Raw genomic sequence first — 19,181 nt, 5'->3', positions numbered from 1 at the left:
ACCCAGTGGACCGCAACCAGGCGCGGCGACGGAGGGCCACTGTTGTGGAAATCGCCCTACCCACTGAGTCCGCGGTGTCCAGTCCACACCGGATGGCGAACTTTGCTGCACCTTTCCCCTCAGCAACACTTTGGGAAAGCACTGTCCGGACCTCCTCCGGACACTGAGGCAGCACCTGCGCAACCGTGTCCCACACAGCGTGGGAGTAGCGGCCCAAGAGGCATGAGGTGTTCACGGACTGCAGCCCCAAGCTGTCAGAAGAAAACAGTTTCTCGCCGAACTGTTCCAGCTTCTTGGTTTCCTTATCTGGCGGGGTGGTTGGGAATGCACTTTGGAAGTGGAGGTCTGGATGACCAGACTCTCTGAAGTTGGGTGGGTTATCAAAAAAGCAGGGTCACCCGAGGCCGGGCGATGATTCCTGGCTATGTTTTTATCCACGGGAACCCCCGTTGCTGGTCTAGACCAGGTGCCCATCAATACGTCAGTTAACGCCTCATTGAATGGCAGCAGGGGCTCCATAGAGCTTGCCGCCGGCTGAAGTACTTCAGTGAAGAGATTCATTTTTAGGGTCACTGTAGGCAGGTCAAGGGCCTCAGCCGCTCTACAGAGCACCAGAGTGTATGTGGTGCCCTCCTCCATAGCCACAGCAGAAGGAGAAAGAAAACCAGGTTCAGAGGAGAGGTCAAGGCCACCTGCATCCTCCAACTCTTCTGTCCATTCCTGTTCGGAACCCGCACTGCCATGTGAGAGGGTACTCAGACCCCTCCCAGTCGTCCCTGTCCTACACTGCCCGTGGAACAGGCTGCGGTGGCAGGGGAGGGACAGGGGAATAAAAAGGATCGAAGGGCGTCGGAAACGGCACCGGTCCGGCTCCATGTCCCAATTAGAGTCCCAACTAGGGACAAAATTGTCTGGGAAACAGGGCAAGGGTGGTGGTGGAACGAACAGAACCCACTGCGGCACCAGGAACGGAGCAGCGGGCGGCACCGGGGCCAGAGCCACCGGCGGAGGACCTTGCGGTGCCGGGACCGGAGCCACCGGCAGAGAGCCCTAGGCCTGAAAAGGTGGTCCATGACAGCAAGGAAAGCTTGCACCTGGGCAGGAGTTGCCGACGGACCCGGATAAGCTGGGTAGGCCGCGGGACTCACAGGCTCCAAAGGAGCCGCGGGGGAGGTACCCCCAGCACCCTCGTCTGCGTCCGGCGACCGACGAGGGGACATCGGAGAGCGACAACGCTTCTTCAACTTCTTCTTATTACCCGATTCCGAGAGTGAAGACTTCGACCCCGAGGAGCGGTGATGATGGCTCCGTGGTCGGTCCCTCGAACGGTTTGGAGACGACTGCCGGGCCTCCAGCAGCTTACGGGACTGCTCCCGTAAGGCCTTCAAAGCCCTGGTCAGACAGTCGGAACATGACCAGGAGTCATGGTCGCGCTCCAGACAGTAGAGACAGATGCCATGGGGGTCGGCCACCGACATCGTAAGGCGACAGGCCCCGCAGGATTTAAACCCAAGCATCCCTACGTGGCACCAGGAGTCAAAGCCTCAAAATTGAAAGACAAAAAGTCTCAAAAGTTAGTCAAAAATTGACTAGGGTACGTGCTCTAACCGGATCTGCGCTTGCTGGCACGGAAAAAGAAAGAACTGACGTCAGCGCACATGGGTGGCACCTAAGTAGTCTCCGTGACGTCATCTCGGCGCATACAACGCCAGCGACGGACGCGGAGCCGCACGACACCACCTTCCAACGCGCAGGGGTACTGCTGATGAAAACTTTCCGGATCCAGTTTGACGCCTTGTGATATTCTAAGGTAAGGAATCTATCAATCACGTGTCTCTTTCAGATGCAGTCCCACAAAACTCTAACAAACTTTTCTGTGATTTATGTTTCATTTTTGCCACGTAAAAATGCAGAGATATAAAAAGCCTGCTATCCTCCAAAATTCAGTAACTGGGGTACTGATATGGAAATGGGGTATGCTGACTGTGTTATGCTAAATTAGAATGACAGGAAACATTTGAGAAGAAAGTAAGCCTTTGGCAGGAATACCAGAGATTGTTCTGATCTCCTGAGACTCTCTCTCCATGGGGTTAAATGCGGTGGGATGTCAATAGGTCGGTCAATGGGGCTTGCCCTTAGTTTTGAACTCTATGAGTCTCCTTTAAATATGCTTTTGGCTGTGTGAGTAACAATGCTTTAAATTGACCCATGTTTTTATTATATTGAACAATCAATGAATCAGTAGTTGTTAAGCACGACTACTCACGTTGAGGTGCTGGGGGCGGGGGGCTGCAAATCTGACTTGGTGCTGCAGTTCAGTCCAAGAGCCAGGTCTTGAGATCCTACCTGAATTGGGTCAGCAAAGGGGATTGCCTGAGGTGGAGAGGCAGGGTGTTACAGGTTTTGGCGGCAAGGTTGGAAAAGCATCTGCCTTCGATCCTGGTCATGCAGATCAGAGGGACGGTGGAAAGGGCCAGTTGGGCAGAGCGAAGGTGTCTGGTTGGTACGTGGAATGAAAGGCGGTAGTTCAGGTATGCTAGTCTTGCGTCGTGGGGGGCTTTGTAAAGGCATCTGTGAGGACCTTGAAGGTGACTCTTTTGTTCACTGACAGCCAGTGGAGTTCTCGTAGGTGTTCGGAGATGTGGCTGTGGCAGGGGATGCTGCGGTGTTCTGAACGTTCTGTTGTTTCCTGAAGAGTTTCTGGGTGACGCCTGCGTAGAGTGCACTGCCATAGTCATGTCTGCTCCTGACAAGTGTGTGGGGAACGTCTTTCTGGCCTCAGTGTGGATCCATCCGAAGGTCTTATAAAGCAGGCGAAGAGTGTGGAAGCATGATTTGGAGAAGGCATTGAACTGGCAGTTCATAGTGAGCTAGGAGTCAATTATGATGCTGAGGTTTCATGTATGGTCTGTGGGTGGTTCCTAACGAGGCAGGCCACCAGGAGTCTTCCCAAGCAGAGGTGTTGGACCCCAGGAAGCGGACATATCCATAGGTGAGGATGTATCTATATTGGGGAATTAAGGATGAGTTTGACAAAGTCCTGACCTGGTTGCTGTGTTATTAAAGAAAAAAGGATAATTGTGCAAAAAAAATGTTTATAAATTCTTATTTTGATTCTAATTCTGGTATTGAAATGCATGGGCCATCTTTGCTCAGTGATTTAGATGACAAAGGGCCAAAGGACTCATTGTGAGTTGCAAATTGCGAGGCTATAAATGAAATGTACAACGGTGTTATAACACTGTTTTGCTATTCCCAATGGGGTCTCAAAATGCGAGGCTCATTAATATTAATGAGCCTCTCGCAATTTGCAAGCCGATTGGGAATGCCAGCCCTCCCAGGGATGGTAGCCTGCTGGGCACAGCAGACCACCAGGTCTGGGACTGCTTTTTAATAAAGCAGCTTTTTTTTTTTTTTTAAATGCAGCCCGTTTTTCTTAAAGGAAAACGGGATGCAATTAACAAAATTAAAAAATGAAACGTTTTTATTTCACTTTTTAAGGGCAGGCAGTGGTCCCAGGGACCACTGCCTGCCCTTAAAAAATATTTTCGCCTGCATTTGCAAAGAGGAAGGGGTCCCATGGGGACCCCTTCCCTTTTGAGACCCTATTACCACCCTCTTGAGGGGTTTTTTTTGTGAGCATTTTGCGACCGCAATTGCATACACAAAATATTTGTACATGGGGTTCCGCTAGCTATTAGGACGGGAATGCCCCTTCCTAATAGCGTCTCGCAATTCCAAAATAGCGAGTCGCAAATAAATTGCGACTCGCTATTTTGGCATGGTACATACCCCTATTGCAAACCCGTTTGCGCATGCAAAAACAGCTGTACATCTGGCCCCTAGTTTTCAAACAATATTAAAGAGATAAGTATAAACAATCGTGCATTGCATCAGTAGGCACTCTAATCTTATCTGGTAAATATTTAACATAGTGAATTTATATGTATTATCCACTCATTAAGTTCAATGTAATGAGAACTACACTGACCACTTTTCTTTCCACAACGTGTTGTCACATACATCCAGAGTGTCTCATCAGCAATGGCACGAATAACCTTCAATTACATATTCCATTAAATTTTCCCTGCTTTATATTTTTTTAATCAACTAAATTACATTTATATATGCTTATTTTAGTTTCCTCAGGGTAAAAGTCAAATAACTGATTTATCCTCCTAAGCATCTAAAAGCAGTAGATTAATAACACAAAGCTTCCATCTCACTAACTGTACTTCATAACCATACTTGTCATTGCTAACCAGATTGACCATTGTGTTATGTTTTTTATGCTTGTACTTTCTATCCTAATCAACTGCCTAATATGCTCTAGTAAGGTGGAAAAATTATCCTCTGGATCTTAAGAAGAACAACTATCAGCTACAGCCTTTTGCAAGGTCTTCCAAAAGCATGGTATATGGATACATTTTTGAAAAAAATATGTATTTGCAGGAGTCTAATTTATCAGTATAAATAAAACATCCATATACATTTTTCATTTTAAAACATGGGTACGTATATATTATGTAACACATGACTTCTTTGTAGTTAGAAACTGACTGAAAGAAAAAGATGCATTGTTCATCTTGACACACCTCTGCGGATGAGACAGCAACTAGAGTTGTGTACATTCTTGTGGGTAGTCACTGGTCACTGGCCAACACAATGTAGGTGAAATCTTGGTTAGTGTTCTTTTTTTTTTTTTTTTTACTGTTGAGGCTATTTCCCTGGTTTTAGGCTGCAGCTTAAGCTAGCACACAGCTCATCAGGTTGGCAATTGAAAACTTTGGTTTTGAAACACAATGGCCTGGGATATTCGAGCCCCATCATATTTAATGTAGAAACTCTTGTGAATTTAAGAACAGTACCAAAAATAGACTTCATGGCCTTGTTAAAGACCTCGACTTTCTGTGGGTTGAGTAACCCTTCACCTTCTTTTGTTTCAATCAATCAATTAATCAATCAATCAATCAATCAAGGGTTTATAAAGCGCGCTACTCACCTGCGAGGGTCTCAAGGCGCTGGGGAGGGGGGTGCAGCTATGGATCAGTCAAAGAGCCAGGTCTTGAGGCTCTTCCTGAAAATATGTGCAGAGTGGGGGAGCGTCTGATGTTGACAGGGAGCTCGTTCCAGGTCTTTGCTGCGATGAAAGAGGAGGCTCTTCTGCCTGCTCTGGTTCTGCGGATGCGTGGGGTCTCTGCCAGGGCGAGGTTGGCGGGGCGGAGGTTCCTTTTGGGTACGTGAAAGGAGACTCTTTAGTTGAGGTATTTGGGTCCGATGTTGTGGAGAGATTTGTAGGCATGGATGAGTAGTTTGAATGTTACTCTCTTCTCGATGGGGAGCCAGTGGAGGTCTCCTAGGTGCTGGGTCATGTGCTCTTGTCGTGGGGTTTCGAGGACGAGTCTGGCTGCGGTGTTCTGGATGGTTTGCAGCTTGTGTAGCAGGGTTTTGTTGATTTCGGCATAGAGGGTGTTACCGTAGTCCAGCCTGCTGGTTATGAGTGCATGGGGGATGGTCTTTCTGCATGGGGGGCATTCACTTGAAGGTTCTGCGGAAGATGCAGAGGGAGTTGAAGCAGGTGGAGGTGACAGCTTTGGCCTGGCAGGTCATGGTGAGGGATGAGTCTAGAATGATGCTGACGTTCCGGGCGGGGTCCGTCGGGGTGGGTGGGGTTCCGAGGGCAGGGGGCCACCAGGAGCTGTCCCACGCAGTGGAGGAGGGTCCAAGGACGAGGACCTCCGTCTTCTCCAAGTTCAGTTTTAGGCAGTTGCCGCTCATCCAGGCTGCGACGTCTTTCATTCCTCCTTGGAAGCTGAGTCTGGTGTCTTCGGGGTTTTTCATGAGGGAGAGGATGAGCTGGGTGTCGTCGGCATAAGATACTATGCTGAGCCCCATGTTATCTGACTGTGGCAGCGAGGGGGACCATGTAGATGTTGAAGAGCATGGGGTTTACGCTAAAACGTGGATTACAACTTACCAGATGACCTTCACCACACAGAGGATCTGTTGTAGGAACAGCTCCACGACCCTGACATAATGGGGCTTGCATGGCTTCTTTCAATGTTCAACGATGGACAGCTTTCCTCATGGACACAAATCGCCTTTGGGGCATCATGGCACAATCCTTACACAACTTGGGGTCATGCCCAAGCCCACACACCACAGCCACACCTTGGGTGGAACCATCTCCGAATGCTTTTTTAAACAGTCATGGCATGGTTTGAACCCTGTAAAGTTAAGAGGAGACATCGTCTCCTTGCACACTGGAATTCAGTTTGAAACAGCTTGTCAAACTGATGCTAAAGGGAGTGGAGCTACAGATTTTCACTTGAAGGTGAGCAAAGAAAGGAACTGATATTGGCGTGCAGTATTGGCATTAATATGCGGCTCCTCTTGGAACAAAGTCAAGGAGTGAAGGCACCACCTGGCAGCAGGAGCATTGCTATTTATTTCCCGATCCAGTCTGGTGCCTGGGTAATTATTCTTATGGTGAGCAATCTGCAATTAGAAGTACACTTCAGAACAAAAAATCCATCTATATGGATTCCCTGACTGGTGATGTCAGAGGAAAGGAGTTTGGGTTAACTTTGCAAGTGGAAGCCTGCACCTCAAGGCTTTCCAGATTCGTCTGCTGAATCAACACCATGAAGTCCCAGAGAACAGGTATGTTGCATCATCCAATTAAGTGGCTCACAGTGGGAGCAGAACAAGGGTTAGAACATGCTGCAATAAAGCAGTCAGTGAGGCCTTTTTAAAAGGAAACAAAGCAACAGAGCTAGATGGCCCAGGATGACGAATTTCCATACATAAATCACCCTAAGTGTCTACCATGTACAACTGAAAATCCAAAGCCTCTACAACACTGTGTACCAACACCACAACAATACACTCTCCTCAGTTGGCGGATAAAAAAGAGACTTAAGGTCAGTTTCAGGTGAAGTGTTAAAGCCACTAGCATTCTGCAAATCCTAATATAGACCTGCATCTGTGTATTAAGGGTGGAGACACCTATCTGTCTCCTCGTCATCATCATAGGTCATTCGATCAGGCTCCTGGACAATGTCAGAGCTGGAGCCAAACAAGGCTGCCAGGCTCTGATAATGCTGGTGTTGTGGCTGGGGATCAACAGGGTAGGCATCCACAACCAGACTACGCTTTTCGTATGTTATAGTGTGATATGGGATGGGATTGCAATAAAAATGTCCCCGAATCTGACATCAGAACCTGTGTGAAATGAGGAACCGGCACTGAACTGGAAACAACTGTGGTGCTGTGAAAGAGGGGTTGAGGTGCATCTGGGAGTCCCCGGCAGGTTGGAGTGATGTCAAAAGGGGTCAGATGGTTGCAGGCGAGGACCTGCTGGCAGGATTCTTACTCGGACTGCCAACGGTTCTGTGAGACCTTAAGACCTGTCAGTGGGAACAGAACCACCTTAAAGGCCATTCTGTGACATTGACAATGGCCCGGGAAAGTCATGGGTGCAGGAGACCAGGAATAAGGTCCAAGTAAGAGGACACAGCTGACAAGCCTTGGAGCTCTATGTGTGATTTCTCTATGAAAGGGGAACAGTGGAAAAGGATTGAGCCCTGCTTGTAATTCTTGTATTTAAACCTTGACTTGTCTTACAAGCTCATCTTAGACAAACTTGCAGATGGCAAAAGTGATCTGAAACAGGACCAGGACCATGACCATCCCAGGGACTTTGAGTGGGAGAATGGCAATTACCGAAACTGGGAGCAGAGCTCTGGATCCCCACCACAGGGTGTCGAAATAAAGCAACTAACATTAGCAAACAGGAGAGTTGTCTCTTTTCGGCTCCTTCTCATTACACCCGGAAATGGGAATGAGGTAGACAAAGAGAATAACGGTATCTATTGTCAGCAAGAGAGACCTATTGCAGAAGTTTTCTGAATCCAGTCTGGTAACTGGGAAGATACAAGAGCTGAGGAGTATGGAGTTAAAAGTATCCATCAGAAAGATATTCAATACTTCTTTCCTTTGAAGTAAAGATCATCTTCAGTCCCGATAAAGTCACTGAAGCTGTCAAATAAGTAATAACTTGTGCTTGAGTCAAAGTCAGCAATGTCACAGCAGTCTGAGGAACCAAAAATTGTGCTGTAAAGGCTGGGACAGAAGCATCAGAGGGAGTTCTGCCAAATATCTTCAGCATGGTCTCTTTAAATGCAGAGATGTACTCTATTGAGGAGCTGGATGTTGAAAAAGCAGGTTTCAATACAGGCCCCAGAATAAGGAAAGGATCAAAAGAAAGAAGCAGTCCCTCCCTTGAACACATTCCTATTCCTATCATTAGATGATCGATGAATCTCTTTCTTAAATATTTCATCCCTCCTCGATAAAGAATGGCTACATGAGCAGGAACGGTTAAGAGTCCTTCCTCTTGAGATGAAGACAAGCTTTTAATGGAAGGGACTATCAATTTGGCTTCCCTTTCCAAAATCCACTTTGGGTGCATAAAGACACACAAAGAGCAAGAAGCTATTTAATAGAAATAACTCACACACCACAAACAAGTGTGGGTCAGTGTCCAGCAATAGTTGATGTTATGTGAAGAAGGGTTTAAAACCCAAAGATTCCGGAGGAAATGTCTAATAACAAATAACAAACTATTCAACAGGTGTGAATGAAAACTTGGTAAGTGCATCAGCTTTAGATCCCATATCAATGATGTTGTGGAAAAAGGAACTGAGTCATCAACGGCCCTTAAGTAATTTGAACGTTGCTTAAGGAGGGGTAACGCAGCTTCGTCTGTATTTTCATTGGATCTCATATTGTGTTGATGACATGTAGCTGTGGAAAAGTTCCAGATCCAGTCTGGTGTCCAGAAAGGGGGTTCAAACAAGAAATCTGCAGAACAAATATCAATTTCAAAGCATAATTACTGCCCATTGATTTAAAGGCACAGCAGAAATGTGCTCATTTCCGTATCTAACATAATACCTGTAGACAATGGTTCATCCCCAGCTTGCCTCAACCATGACACTTTATGTACTGCAGATCCTTTGAAATGTTTATTCTAGCTGTGCACACTTTAAAACATTTCACCTATCACTCACGCTGAGCCCTTTCCTCAATTCCTACCACCCACAAACATGAATAAGCTACTGCATGGGTGACCCTTCAGGGTTTCCTGCCCGTGCTTCAGCCTGTGTGGTGCCCTGCACATGTGAGGGTACAAATAGCCAGTTGCGGGAGATGTCCTGATCTAGTCACAAGGCACAATAGTCAAACCAGTGGTCCAACTAAGCCCACCTAGTCATTCTACACGTCTAAATGCTTAGCTCATACAAAAACACTCAGCTTTCGGAGGTGACATCTCCAGTATTCATAAAACTTGAACATCCTGCTTTTGGTGTTTAATCTCTAGTTTGACCCTAAACAGAAAATTATATTTAGGAGGTCAGACTATAAATGAAGATAGGGCACTCTGCATTTGACAACTACCCTTGTTCCTGCCACTTCTCGGTATATGCAGCATAATGGTGAAGGTCCTAGAGGGCAGAATATATTTTTTATTTTTAAGAAAATCCCACCCTTAGTTTGGGTGGGACAAAATAATCCAATAAGGCGTATTTCTTCAACACTCCAATCAAAGAAACATTTAAATGGCAGTTGTCTGGTCTAGAGGGTTGGCCCAACACTGTCCTCTGATCATGCTCCAGATACCCCATCTAATAATTTTTCTGCAGCACAAGCATCACACCATGCACCCAACACCCCTCTCAGATGGGCCATGATGGCATTAAGCAGCCAAAAATGCTAAATGTATTGTATGGCTGTAATAAAGGTAAATGCATTTAGACATACCACAGTAATGCAAGACGAAATAGAGGCATGCCTGTAGAAGTCAATATGATTACGTCATGCAACAGCTTTTAGCAGGTAGGACACAAAATCATGCAGGGTATTTAGCTCTGCACAAAATGACAAGGAGCAGGGCCCCAGCAGTGAGAAATAGATTTTTATGAGACATCCAGCCTGTGTGAATTCTTCCTCATGCCAGTTCTGTGTTAGTGGGGAAAGAAAATGTAGACATCTAACCAGGTTTGGGTTGTGACTTCCTGCGTTCTTGGGCGCCCGCTTCATTTTCTGCACTAGTAGATGACTGCCTTGGAGTTCTTTTCACTGGAGTAGGGGGCTTGTCAAATTCCACCTCCGAGTCCCGTTTGCTGTGATCGCCAGTTTGTTCTAGCAAGGAAAGTCATTTAATTTAAAACTTAACATTTACACACACATTTGTATAGGGTAACCATCAATTCAACCTCAATGCACCTCAACAACCTTTGCTAAAGGTGCAAGGGTGTCTATGGCACATTATAATACATTTGTTCACTATATTTTTCAATGGGGGTAATTCCAAAATATCTTATATTTTTTCAAACATGATGAAAAAAAAGGTTTACTCAACAAGACAAGCTAGAGGAAACCCATAGTAGTTGAAATTAGTACACAGTCTTTTTTTTCAGAAAACGTTGGTCCTATAGAAAATAATTTGCGAATCACCCCCAACCCAACCAACCGCCAGTCCACATCACATGCACAGTGCATAGAATCATCGTAAACAAATTAGAACATGTAGCTATTCTTCAAAAGAAAAATCATGGTACAGATGACCAAAAACAACAGCAGTGCTGCCATTTTACATTTTCACATACAAGATTTTGTGTCCCAAAAAGTCAATGGCAATTTATGTTATGGCTGGGAACACTAACTGACAGGTTTTGTACAAATTCAAAATATAGAGATAGTAAATATTTTATAAAAATGACTTATAAATTAAAAAACTGCCCCGGAATATAAGTTTTTTTTTTATAAATGCATAAGTATGCAATGAAAATAGAAGATACATTTCGTGATTTTCTGATCGGATTCAATTGTCGAAATAGCAGAGAAAGACAAGTTACTTACCTTAGGTAATGCCTAATCGTTAGAGACATGATCTAGCCGCAGATTCCTTACCTTTGAATTTCCCAGGCGCCAGACTGGATCTAGAAGATTTTTCTTTAAGAAATACCCTTGTGCTCTGGTAGGTGACGTCTGTCGGCTACACGTGACATCATCAGCATTGTTTCTCCCGTTGTGATGTCCGCGTCGCCTATATAGGCGCCACCTCAGTGCGCTGATGTCAGTTACTTTTCACGACTTTCCATGCCAGGAGCGCGGAGCCATGAAGTGCACTGACATTGGTGTGTTTCTGAACAACTAGAGCCCTGAAATGGAACAGCCCTGACCCTAAAAACCTGTCTACAGTGCGAGGAGGATGGGTGGGTCGGTAAGGAATCTGCGGATAGATGATTTCTCTTCCAGATAAGGCGGTACCGAAAGTAAGTAACTTGTCCATCGGAAAGAGTCATCTAGCCACTGATTCCTCACCTTTGAATAGATACCCAAGCAATACCATGCCAGGAGGAGGGACTATGGACAAGTTTAGACCAGGAAGCCCTGCAGGACAGATCGGCCAAAAAGCCCATCCCTTCGGACTTGACTGTCCTGGGAGTAGTGTTTGGTAAACATGTGCAGGACTACGTTGCAATGCCATGGTAGTAGCCTTAGCCCTGGTGGAATGAGCCCTTAAGCCATCAGGAGGCTGCTTCTTGGCCAGAGCATAGCAAATTTTGATGCAGAGGACAATCTATCGTGAGATAGTCATCTTCTGCACTGCACAACCTTTCTTTGATTCAACATACCCCACGGAGAGTCAGTCGTCCACCCAGAACTCTTTAGAGCAGTCAAGGCAGAATGACAACGTTCTTTTTGGGTCCAGAAGGTGGAGATGCTCCTCTTCTTTAGAGGGGTGCGGAGGAGCATAGAAAGTGAACAAGGAGACCGACTGCCCCATGTGGAATGGTGTTACCACTTCTGGTAAGAGAAAGGCCCTAGTGAAAAGCACCAACTTACCAGGGAAGATGGTCACGTAAGAAGGCTTGGATGACAGCACCTACGATTCGCTCACCCTCCTGGCAGACGTTATTCCCACTAGAAACGCTGTTTTGATGATAAGCAGCAGGAGGGGCCAGTTGTGTAGAGGTTCAAACGGAGGACACATATGGAAGGTGAGAACCAAATTGAGATCCCCTTGAGGCATGATGAAAGGGACATGTGGAAACATATGTATAAGGCCGTTAAGAAATCGATTTACAATAGGTGATTTAAACAAAGAGGGTTGGCCTGGCAGCCTCAAGAAGGCAGACAGGGTCGAAAGGTACCCTTTGAGAGTGCCCGGAGCAGACGCCTGCTGGGCAAGAGTCAAAATAAAGAGAATGACTTGAGAGAGGGAAGCAGAAAGAGGATGAATAGATCTTTCTGTACACTATTTTAGTTTGTGCCACCAGCAGGCATACACGGTCTTGGTAGAGAGACCAAATTAACATTACAGACTTCAGGAGGAAGGTTGAATGCTCTCAACTGCCGCTGCTCCATCTCCATGCAGGAAGGTGCAGAGATGACAGGTTCGGGTGGATGACCATCCCATGCTGCTGTGACAAAAGATCCTCCTAAAGGGGCATCCTGATCGGAGGATTGATGCTCATCTGCAGAAGCTTGGGATACAAGACTTTCTGTGCCAAGTCCAGAGCCTCAAGGATGACTTAGGTCCGGTCGCTCCTGATCTTCTTGAGCAATCTGGGGAGAAATTGTATCAGCAGAAAGGTGTACAGGAGGCCTGAGGTCCACTCGAGATGAAGAGTTGCAGAGTGAGTGCCTCCTTGGAAACTAGCACACAAAACTGCTGACATTGCACGTTCTCGGTAGAGGCAAACTGATCCAATCAAGGCTCCCCCACTGCTGAAAGAGATCTTGTGCCAGCTCCAGCTGGATATGCCATTCATGATCTGCTAGGCATCGGTGGTTGAGTTCGTATGCCCTGATATTCAGAGAGACTGCCAGGTGTAGAACCACCAGAGAAATGCCCTGCTGTTCCAGCAACATCCAGCAATGTTGTCAAAGGTTCCATGATCCCACCCCGCCCTGTTTGTTGGAGTACCACATTGCGGTGGTGTTCTCTGTGAACAGTTGAACTAGCTTTCCCTCGACTAAAGGAAGACAGGCTTTGAATACGGAGTAAATCGCTCGGAGCTCCAACAAATTGATGTTGAGTCTGGATTCCGCTGGAGACCAGAGTCCTCTGATCTCCACCTCTCCCTGATGGCAGCCCCACCCCAGGTGTGACACATCTGTCACTACTGTGTGGTCTGGTTGGGGAAAGGAGATGGGTCTGCCTCTGACCCAACCGTGGTCTATTAGCCTCCACAGATGGTCCTGGACAGGTTTACTCTCCGCGATTTGGACCATGTCGGAGAGATTCCACTGATGCTCCGGCCACTGAAACTTCAAGTACCACTGCAGATCCCTCAAATGCCATCCAGCGCCGGGACACTCTGCTTGAGTAGCTGAGCGCTTAACAAAACCCCTCATAACATAACATGTGTCACTAGCAGGATACAGGAGGCCATGAGGCCCAGCAGCTTCAGAGTCACTCATCAAAATCCAGGATAGATGCTGAAACAACTCTATCATAGCCTTAATATCCTGGATTCGCCATTCGGGAGGATAGGCCCGAAACTCTAGCATATCCAGAACAGCTCTGATGAAAAGGAGTGTCTGAGAGGGAGTCAGGTGGTACTTCGGCATGTTGATAGAATACCTCAGCTAGTGCAGAATGTTCACTGTAGTCTGGAGGTGGGATTCAACAGCCTGGGGTGAACTGACCTTCAAAAGCCAGTTGTCAAGATCGGGGAAGACTGGCACCCCTGATTAACACAGATGAGCTACGACCACCACCATCACTTTGGTGACCACCCGAAGGGTGCTGGTACTACCAAAAGGGAGCATAATGAACTAAAAGTACTTGTGGCATACCGTAAACCACAGGTAGCGCTGATGAGCAGGCAGGACAGGAATGTGGAAATAGGTGTCCTGCAAGTCCAACGCTACCATCCAGTCTTCTGGGTACAGGGCAGACAAGACCTGAGCTTGAGGGAGTAACTGGAGGTTTCCCTTTTTGAGGGAGTAGCTGAGGTCTCGCAGATCTAGGATAGAGCGCAGGCCCTTTTCCTTCTTCAGGACCAGAAAGTAGCAGGAATACAGCCTACTTCTGGTGCTGGAACCCTCTCTATGGATCCAATGGGCAAGAGAGTCATGACTTCCTCCTGAAGCAAAGCAGGGTGATCCTCCGTCAGTCGGTTATAACCTGGAGGAATGGAATGTCTGGAAGTGTGAAAGGGGAGGGAGTAGGCCCTTCGGACTATCTGAAGAACCCACCTGTCTGACGTGATGTTTTGCCAGTGGTGGAGGTGATGGCTGAACCTGCCACCAAATGGCTGCCCTTGATCTTAAAGGGCCGAACTAGGAAAGTTTGGAGGCTGAGAGGGCAGGTGGGGTGGGGGATTGACCTGAACTTTGGCCGCCCGAGCCACGGGGTCAGAACGAGCCGTCTCCATTGCTGCTCAAAGGTTTCTGAACTTGCACGGCCTTGTGTCAGGGGTATGGATGGCATGGCTAAACACCCCTTCTGTAGCCATGAAAGGGGCAAAAAGCAGACGGGTAGGTATGGCAACCGAAAGGCCCAAGGTCTTGACCGTAGCCCGGAGTCCTTAAAGCGCTATAAGGCCATGTCTGCTTTGTCTCCGAAGAGAGATGTGCCATTAAAGGGCATGTCCAAGAGGAAAGCCCGGACAGCCAAGAAAAGCCAGAAGTTCTCAAATTGGTCTGGCGTCAAGTGGGACGTGTCAAACCCACAATAAATGGCAAACTTTGCCACATCCCTTCCAATTGATACTGCTTCGGAGAGGATGGCCCTGGACTCTTTCGGGACCTATTTCAGCACTTATGCAACTGTTTCTCTCAAGGAGTCGGAGTAACGGCCCAATAGGCATGCACTGTTCACCAACCACAATGCAAAGCTGGCAGAAGAAACAATTTTCTAGCCCCAACTATCCAGCCTCTTAGATTCCCTCTCCGGGGATATGGAAGGGAACCTGTCCTGAGATGTAGAAGCTTGGACCACCAAGCTCTTGGGGGTAGGGTGGCTGGTGAGGAAATTTGGGTCTCCCAGTGTAGGGCAATGGCAGCCGGTGACTCTCCTATTCACAGGAGCTCCTGTACTGGGCTTGAACCAGGTTCCCAGCAGGACATCAGTAAGAGCCTCTTTGAACGGCAGGAGGAGTTCTGAAGTGGAGACACGCGGCTGCAGAACCTCCGTCAAGATGTTCGTCTTGACTTTCACAGAAGAGAGCTGAAGGTCCAAGACTTCAGCTGCCCTTAGCTCCACCACAGCATATAATTTTCCCTCATCCATAGCCATGGTAGGTGGTGAAAGCAAACCAGAATCTGGAGAGATGTCCAGACCACTGGCCTCACCCTATTCATCCTACCAGTCCATTTTGTGCTGTGGCTGGTCTTGTAAAGGGTCCAGGGACCCCTCCCTCCAAATCTTCCTCCATTATAAGCTCTTCAGAATGAGGCTCAGGCATCAAACGGTTCTGACTGCACCAGAATATGTGTTGATAGGCGCCGATCCAGCTGAGGGGTTGTCTGGGATGAGAATGGGGCTGGTGCCAGTGGCGTTGAGAGTCTCGACGTGGGGCCTACTGCCGGGAACGGTTGCAGTGTCACAACCGGTGTTGGTCCGGATCCATTGGGGGTAGGGGGAGTCATTGGCACCAGGGCCGGAGCCGCCAGTGCGGAATCCAATGGAGCCTTCTCTGAGCCTCCGGGGCCTAAAGGCTCATCGGGAGGGTCAGGCCGTCCAAATATGAGGCCCATGGTATCATCAAATTATTTGAGCGCGGGTGGGGGGGTCACTCCGGCTCTCAGCAAGGTGCGGAAGCATGCAGCTGAGACCCAAGCACAGTTTCACCCAAACAAGGTCTAGAACGTCGAGGCTCCTCCCTCATGTCAGCAGACCGACGGGGCAAAGTCGAAGCACACTTCAACTTCTTGCGTTTTTTATGCCTTTTACCTGACCGACTTGAAGACTTCGAGTGGGAGGACGAAGATGAGCTCCTGGAGAGGTTACCGGATCTTCCTTTTGACCGGGACCGAGAACAAAATCTCAAGAGTAAAGATGCAGTGCCGAGCACAAGAACGCAAGTAGCCTTAAGGACCACTCCTTCACAGATTTCAGAGAAATGGCGCAGCAGTCTGAGCACAACTTTAAATCGTGGTTGTGCCCTAAGCACCAAAAGTACACCAAGTGTTGATGCGTTACCAACATGGTGCGGTGACAGGTGCCACACGGTTTGAATCCAGAAGCCTTCTTGGACATTCTACACACCAAAAATCGTTGACAAAAAGTAAAAAAACCTGTCAAAAAGTGACACAGGGTAGCTCACTTCATAGATCTGCGCTAACTGGCACGGAAAGAAAAGAACTGACCTCAGCACGCTGAGGTGGCACCTATATCGTGACACTGACGTCACAATGGCAAAGACCACGGCATCATGCGAGGCTGACTGATGCCACCTACAGGCGTGAAAGGGTATTGCTCAAAGAAAAATCTTCCAGATCCAGTCTAACACCTGGGAAATTCAAAGGTAAGGAATCTGAAGCTAGATGTTCTATCAGATACCAAAAATGAATAACGATCATCTCATTGTTTCTAACAGTAGAGTCAATTACTGAATAAGAAAGAAAGTATGGGAATAATGCAATACACTTTCAGCATCAGAAAGATTTTTAATGTAAATCATCAAACACATAATTAGCAAAATGATAATGGTTAACTTAAAAATGTAATGATCCAGAACTGAACGGAATCCTAGATCTTTATTTATTTTGAGGTTAATTCTGCTCCATATACTACTCCCTTGGCTGTTTAAGGATGTTGAAGTGTACGTAGTAAAAACATATTGGAAGAAAGAGAAGGCAAGTTCAGAAATAACAAAGGTCTAATCCCAAAAGAGAGCACAGTGAATCAAATAATGCATCTGAATGTCTGAAGTCAAAATGGACAATTACTTACATTCGATAAAGCTCTTTCGGATAGCTACTCTATTTAACTGCAGATTGCCCACCTATAGAATATTCCTTAGGTGCCAGACTGGATTCAGACGTTTTCACAATAGTGCTCTCATGCGCTAGGTGGCGCAGTGCGGCTTCACATGGGACTCTGTGCCAGAGCAACATATAAGCGCCACCTCTGCATGGCAACATTAGTTTTTTCCTTGACTCTTTCCACCCTCTCGGAAAAAAAGCTAATGTTGTTACCAGTGTGCAGATGTCTAATTTGGGACTTTTTAAGAAGGAAAAAAGGTCCACGGAATGAGAAGATGGGACAGCAGTCAGGAATTGGCAATTACACAGAGTATCCACCTGAAAGAATTACAAAAGTTATGTAACTTGTCCTTCTCATGGATACCTCTAACTGCAAATTTATCACCTTTAGAATAGATACCATAGTAGTATCTCTCAAGAGTGGAGGGTCTAATGAGTGGGCTCAACCGAAAGGACAAAATTACCTTCCAGTCGGACATGGTTTTCAAGGCAGTAGTGCTTTGTGTGCACCGACAACCACATTGCAGCCTGACAGATGTGAAAGATAGGCAGTCCACATGCCTAATGAGTGGTTGCAGCCTCAGCCCTAGTGGAAGGGGCTCTCAGACCTTCTGGAGGCTCCTTTTTGGCCAAAGCAGAGCAGATCTTAATGCAGGGGACTATCCACCTTGACGAAGCCCTTTTCTGCATAACTTTACCATTCTTTGTTCCCAAGAACCCCACAAAAAGCTGATTGGCCACCCGGTGGTCTGTGGTGTGACTGATGTAAAAGCTTAAGGCTCTTTTGGGATCCAGCAGATGGAGCTTCTCCTTTTTTGAGGGATGAGGCAATGGAAAGAATGTCAGGATAGTGATGGATTGCCCAACGCAAAAAGGAGCCACAACTATTTGCAAAAGGACTGTCCAGGTCCTCAACACGAACTTGACCTAGAAAAAGATGGTGTAATACGACTGCACAGAATGAGCTGACGAGATCGCAATGAGGAGAAAGACAGCTTTGAAAATCAGAAGGCGCAAGGAGAATCTGTGCATGGCCTCAAACCAAGTGCACATGCGGATCATCAGGATCAAATTAAGATCCCACTGTGGCATCACAAACAGTATGAAACGGAACATGTGTGTGAAACCTTCAATACAATGCATCACAACAGCTGATTTAACAAGGACAGCTGTTCCGGCAAATACAAAAAGGTGGGAAGGGTTGACAAATACCCATTAATGGTCCCACTGCAAGACCTTGCTGGACCAAAGACAAAACAAACACTAAGACATCAGACGGTTTGGATTGTAGAGGGTCTATGTTGTGGACTCCACACTATGCCACAAATCTGTCCCAGCGCCCTTCAAAAATGGACATTGTAGATGAACACCTGGCTGGGAGGATGACAACCAGAACCTCAGGTGGTATATCGAATTTAGTCTACTGCTGTGGCTCAATTAGTCAGGCTTTGCAGGCTGCACTCATGCGCTAAGTGGCTCATGATCAGTGAGATGCACAGACACTGTAGCCAACTCAAGGGGCGTTGCACATCTTGAGACAAATCCCCACCCCTCTCTGATGACTGCAGTACCAAATGGCAGTGGTGTTGTCCCTAAGAAATTTCACCAGCCTCTGTTTGATCTACAGCAGAAAGGATTTCAATGCCAGGTGTATGACCCACTGCTCCAACTGACAGATGTGGAGCCAGGTTTCTCAGAAATCAAAGTGGTCTGATTCCAAATTCTCTCAGATGACCTAGAAATCACAGAAGAGATGCATCAGTCGGCACTTTCATCTCTGAGTGGGGTCTGCAGCTGGTCAGGATGTGCTCGGGCAGCCGCCACAGCAGATCTTGTGCGGTTTCCTTTGAAAGGAATCCTGACAGTTTTCACTGGTGCTGGGCCCACTAAGACTTCAGATTCCACTACAGAACCTGTCTATACCACCTGGTGAAGGTACAAGCAGGGTGCATAAGGCCAGTAGGCCAAGAAGCCTCACTCTAGTCTCACTGAGACCCAGGACCAAGGCTGAAAAATCAGGCTCATATTCCGAATGTCCTTAACTCGTTGCAATGGAGGAAAGGGCCTGAACTGCACCATGTCTAGAACAGCTTCTATAAAAGGACTCCTCTGCCACACCTGACCTGTGGTCAGGTGTGGCTTCAGCTCCTTGATTGAGAACCACAAAGATG

At 47.1% G+C, this 19,181-nt stretch overlaps 1 protein-coding gene across 1 annotated transcript in view; it reads right to left on the bottom strand.

Annotated features, from left to right (window-relative positions):
- The window catches only part of CARMIL1 (capping protein regulator and myosin 1 linker 1), a 995,540-nt gene that overhangs the window by 21,827 nt on the left and 954,532 nt on the right, over positions 1 to 19,181 (bottom strand). Inside the window, exon 37 of the mRNA XM_085607022.1 lies at positions 10,060 to 10,206. Coding sequence (XP_085463148.1) covers positions 10,060 to 10,206 — 147 coding nt within the window. The remainder of the gene's footprint in view (positions 1 to 10,059; positions 10,207 to 19,181) is intronic.

The sequence above is a fragment of the Triturus cristatus genome, chromosome 5_2, assembly GCF_964204655.1.
Source record: "Triturus cristatus chromosome 5_2, aTriCri1.1, whole genome shotgun sequence".
Taxonomy (NCBI): Eukaryota; Metazoa; Chordata; class Amphibia; order Caudata; family Salamandridae; genus Triturus; species Triturus cristatus.
Note: the sequence above shows the minus strand (reverse complement) of the source record. Positions and strands in the feature narration are given on the sequence as shown.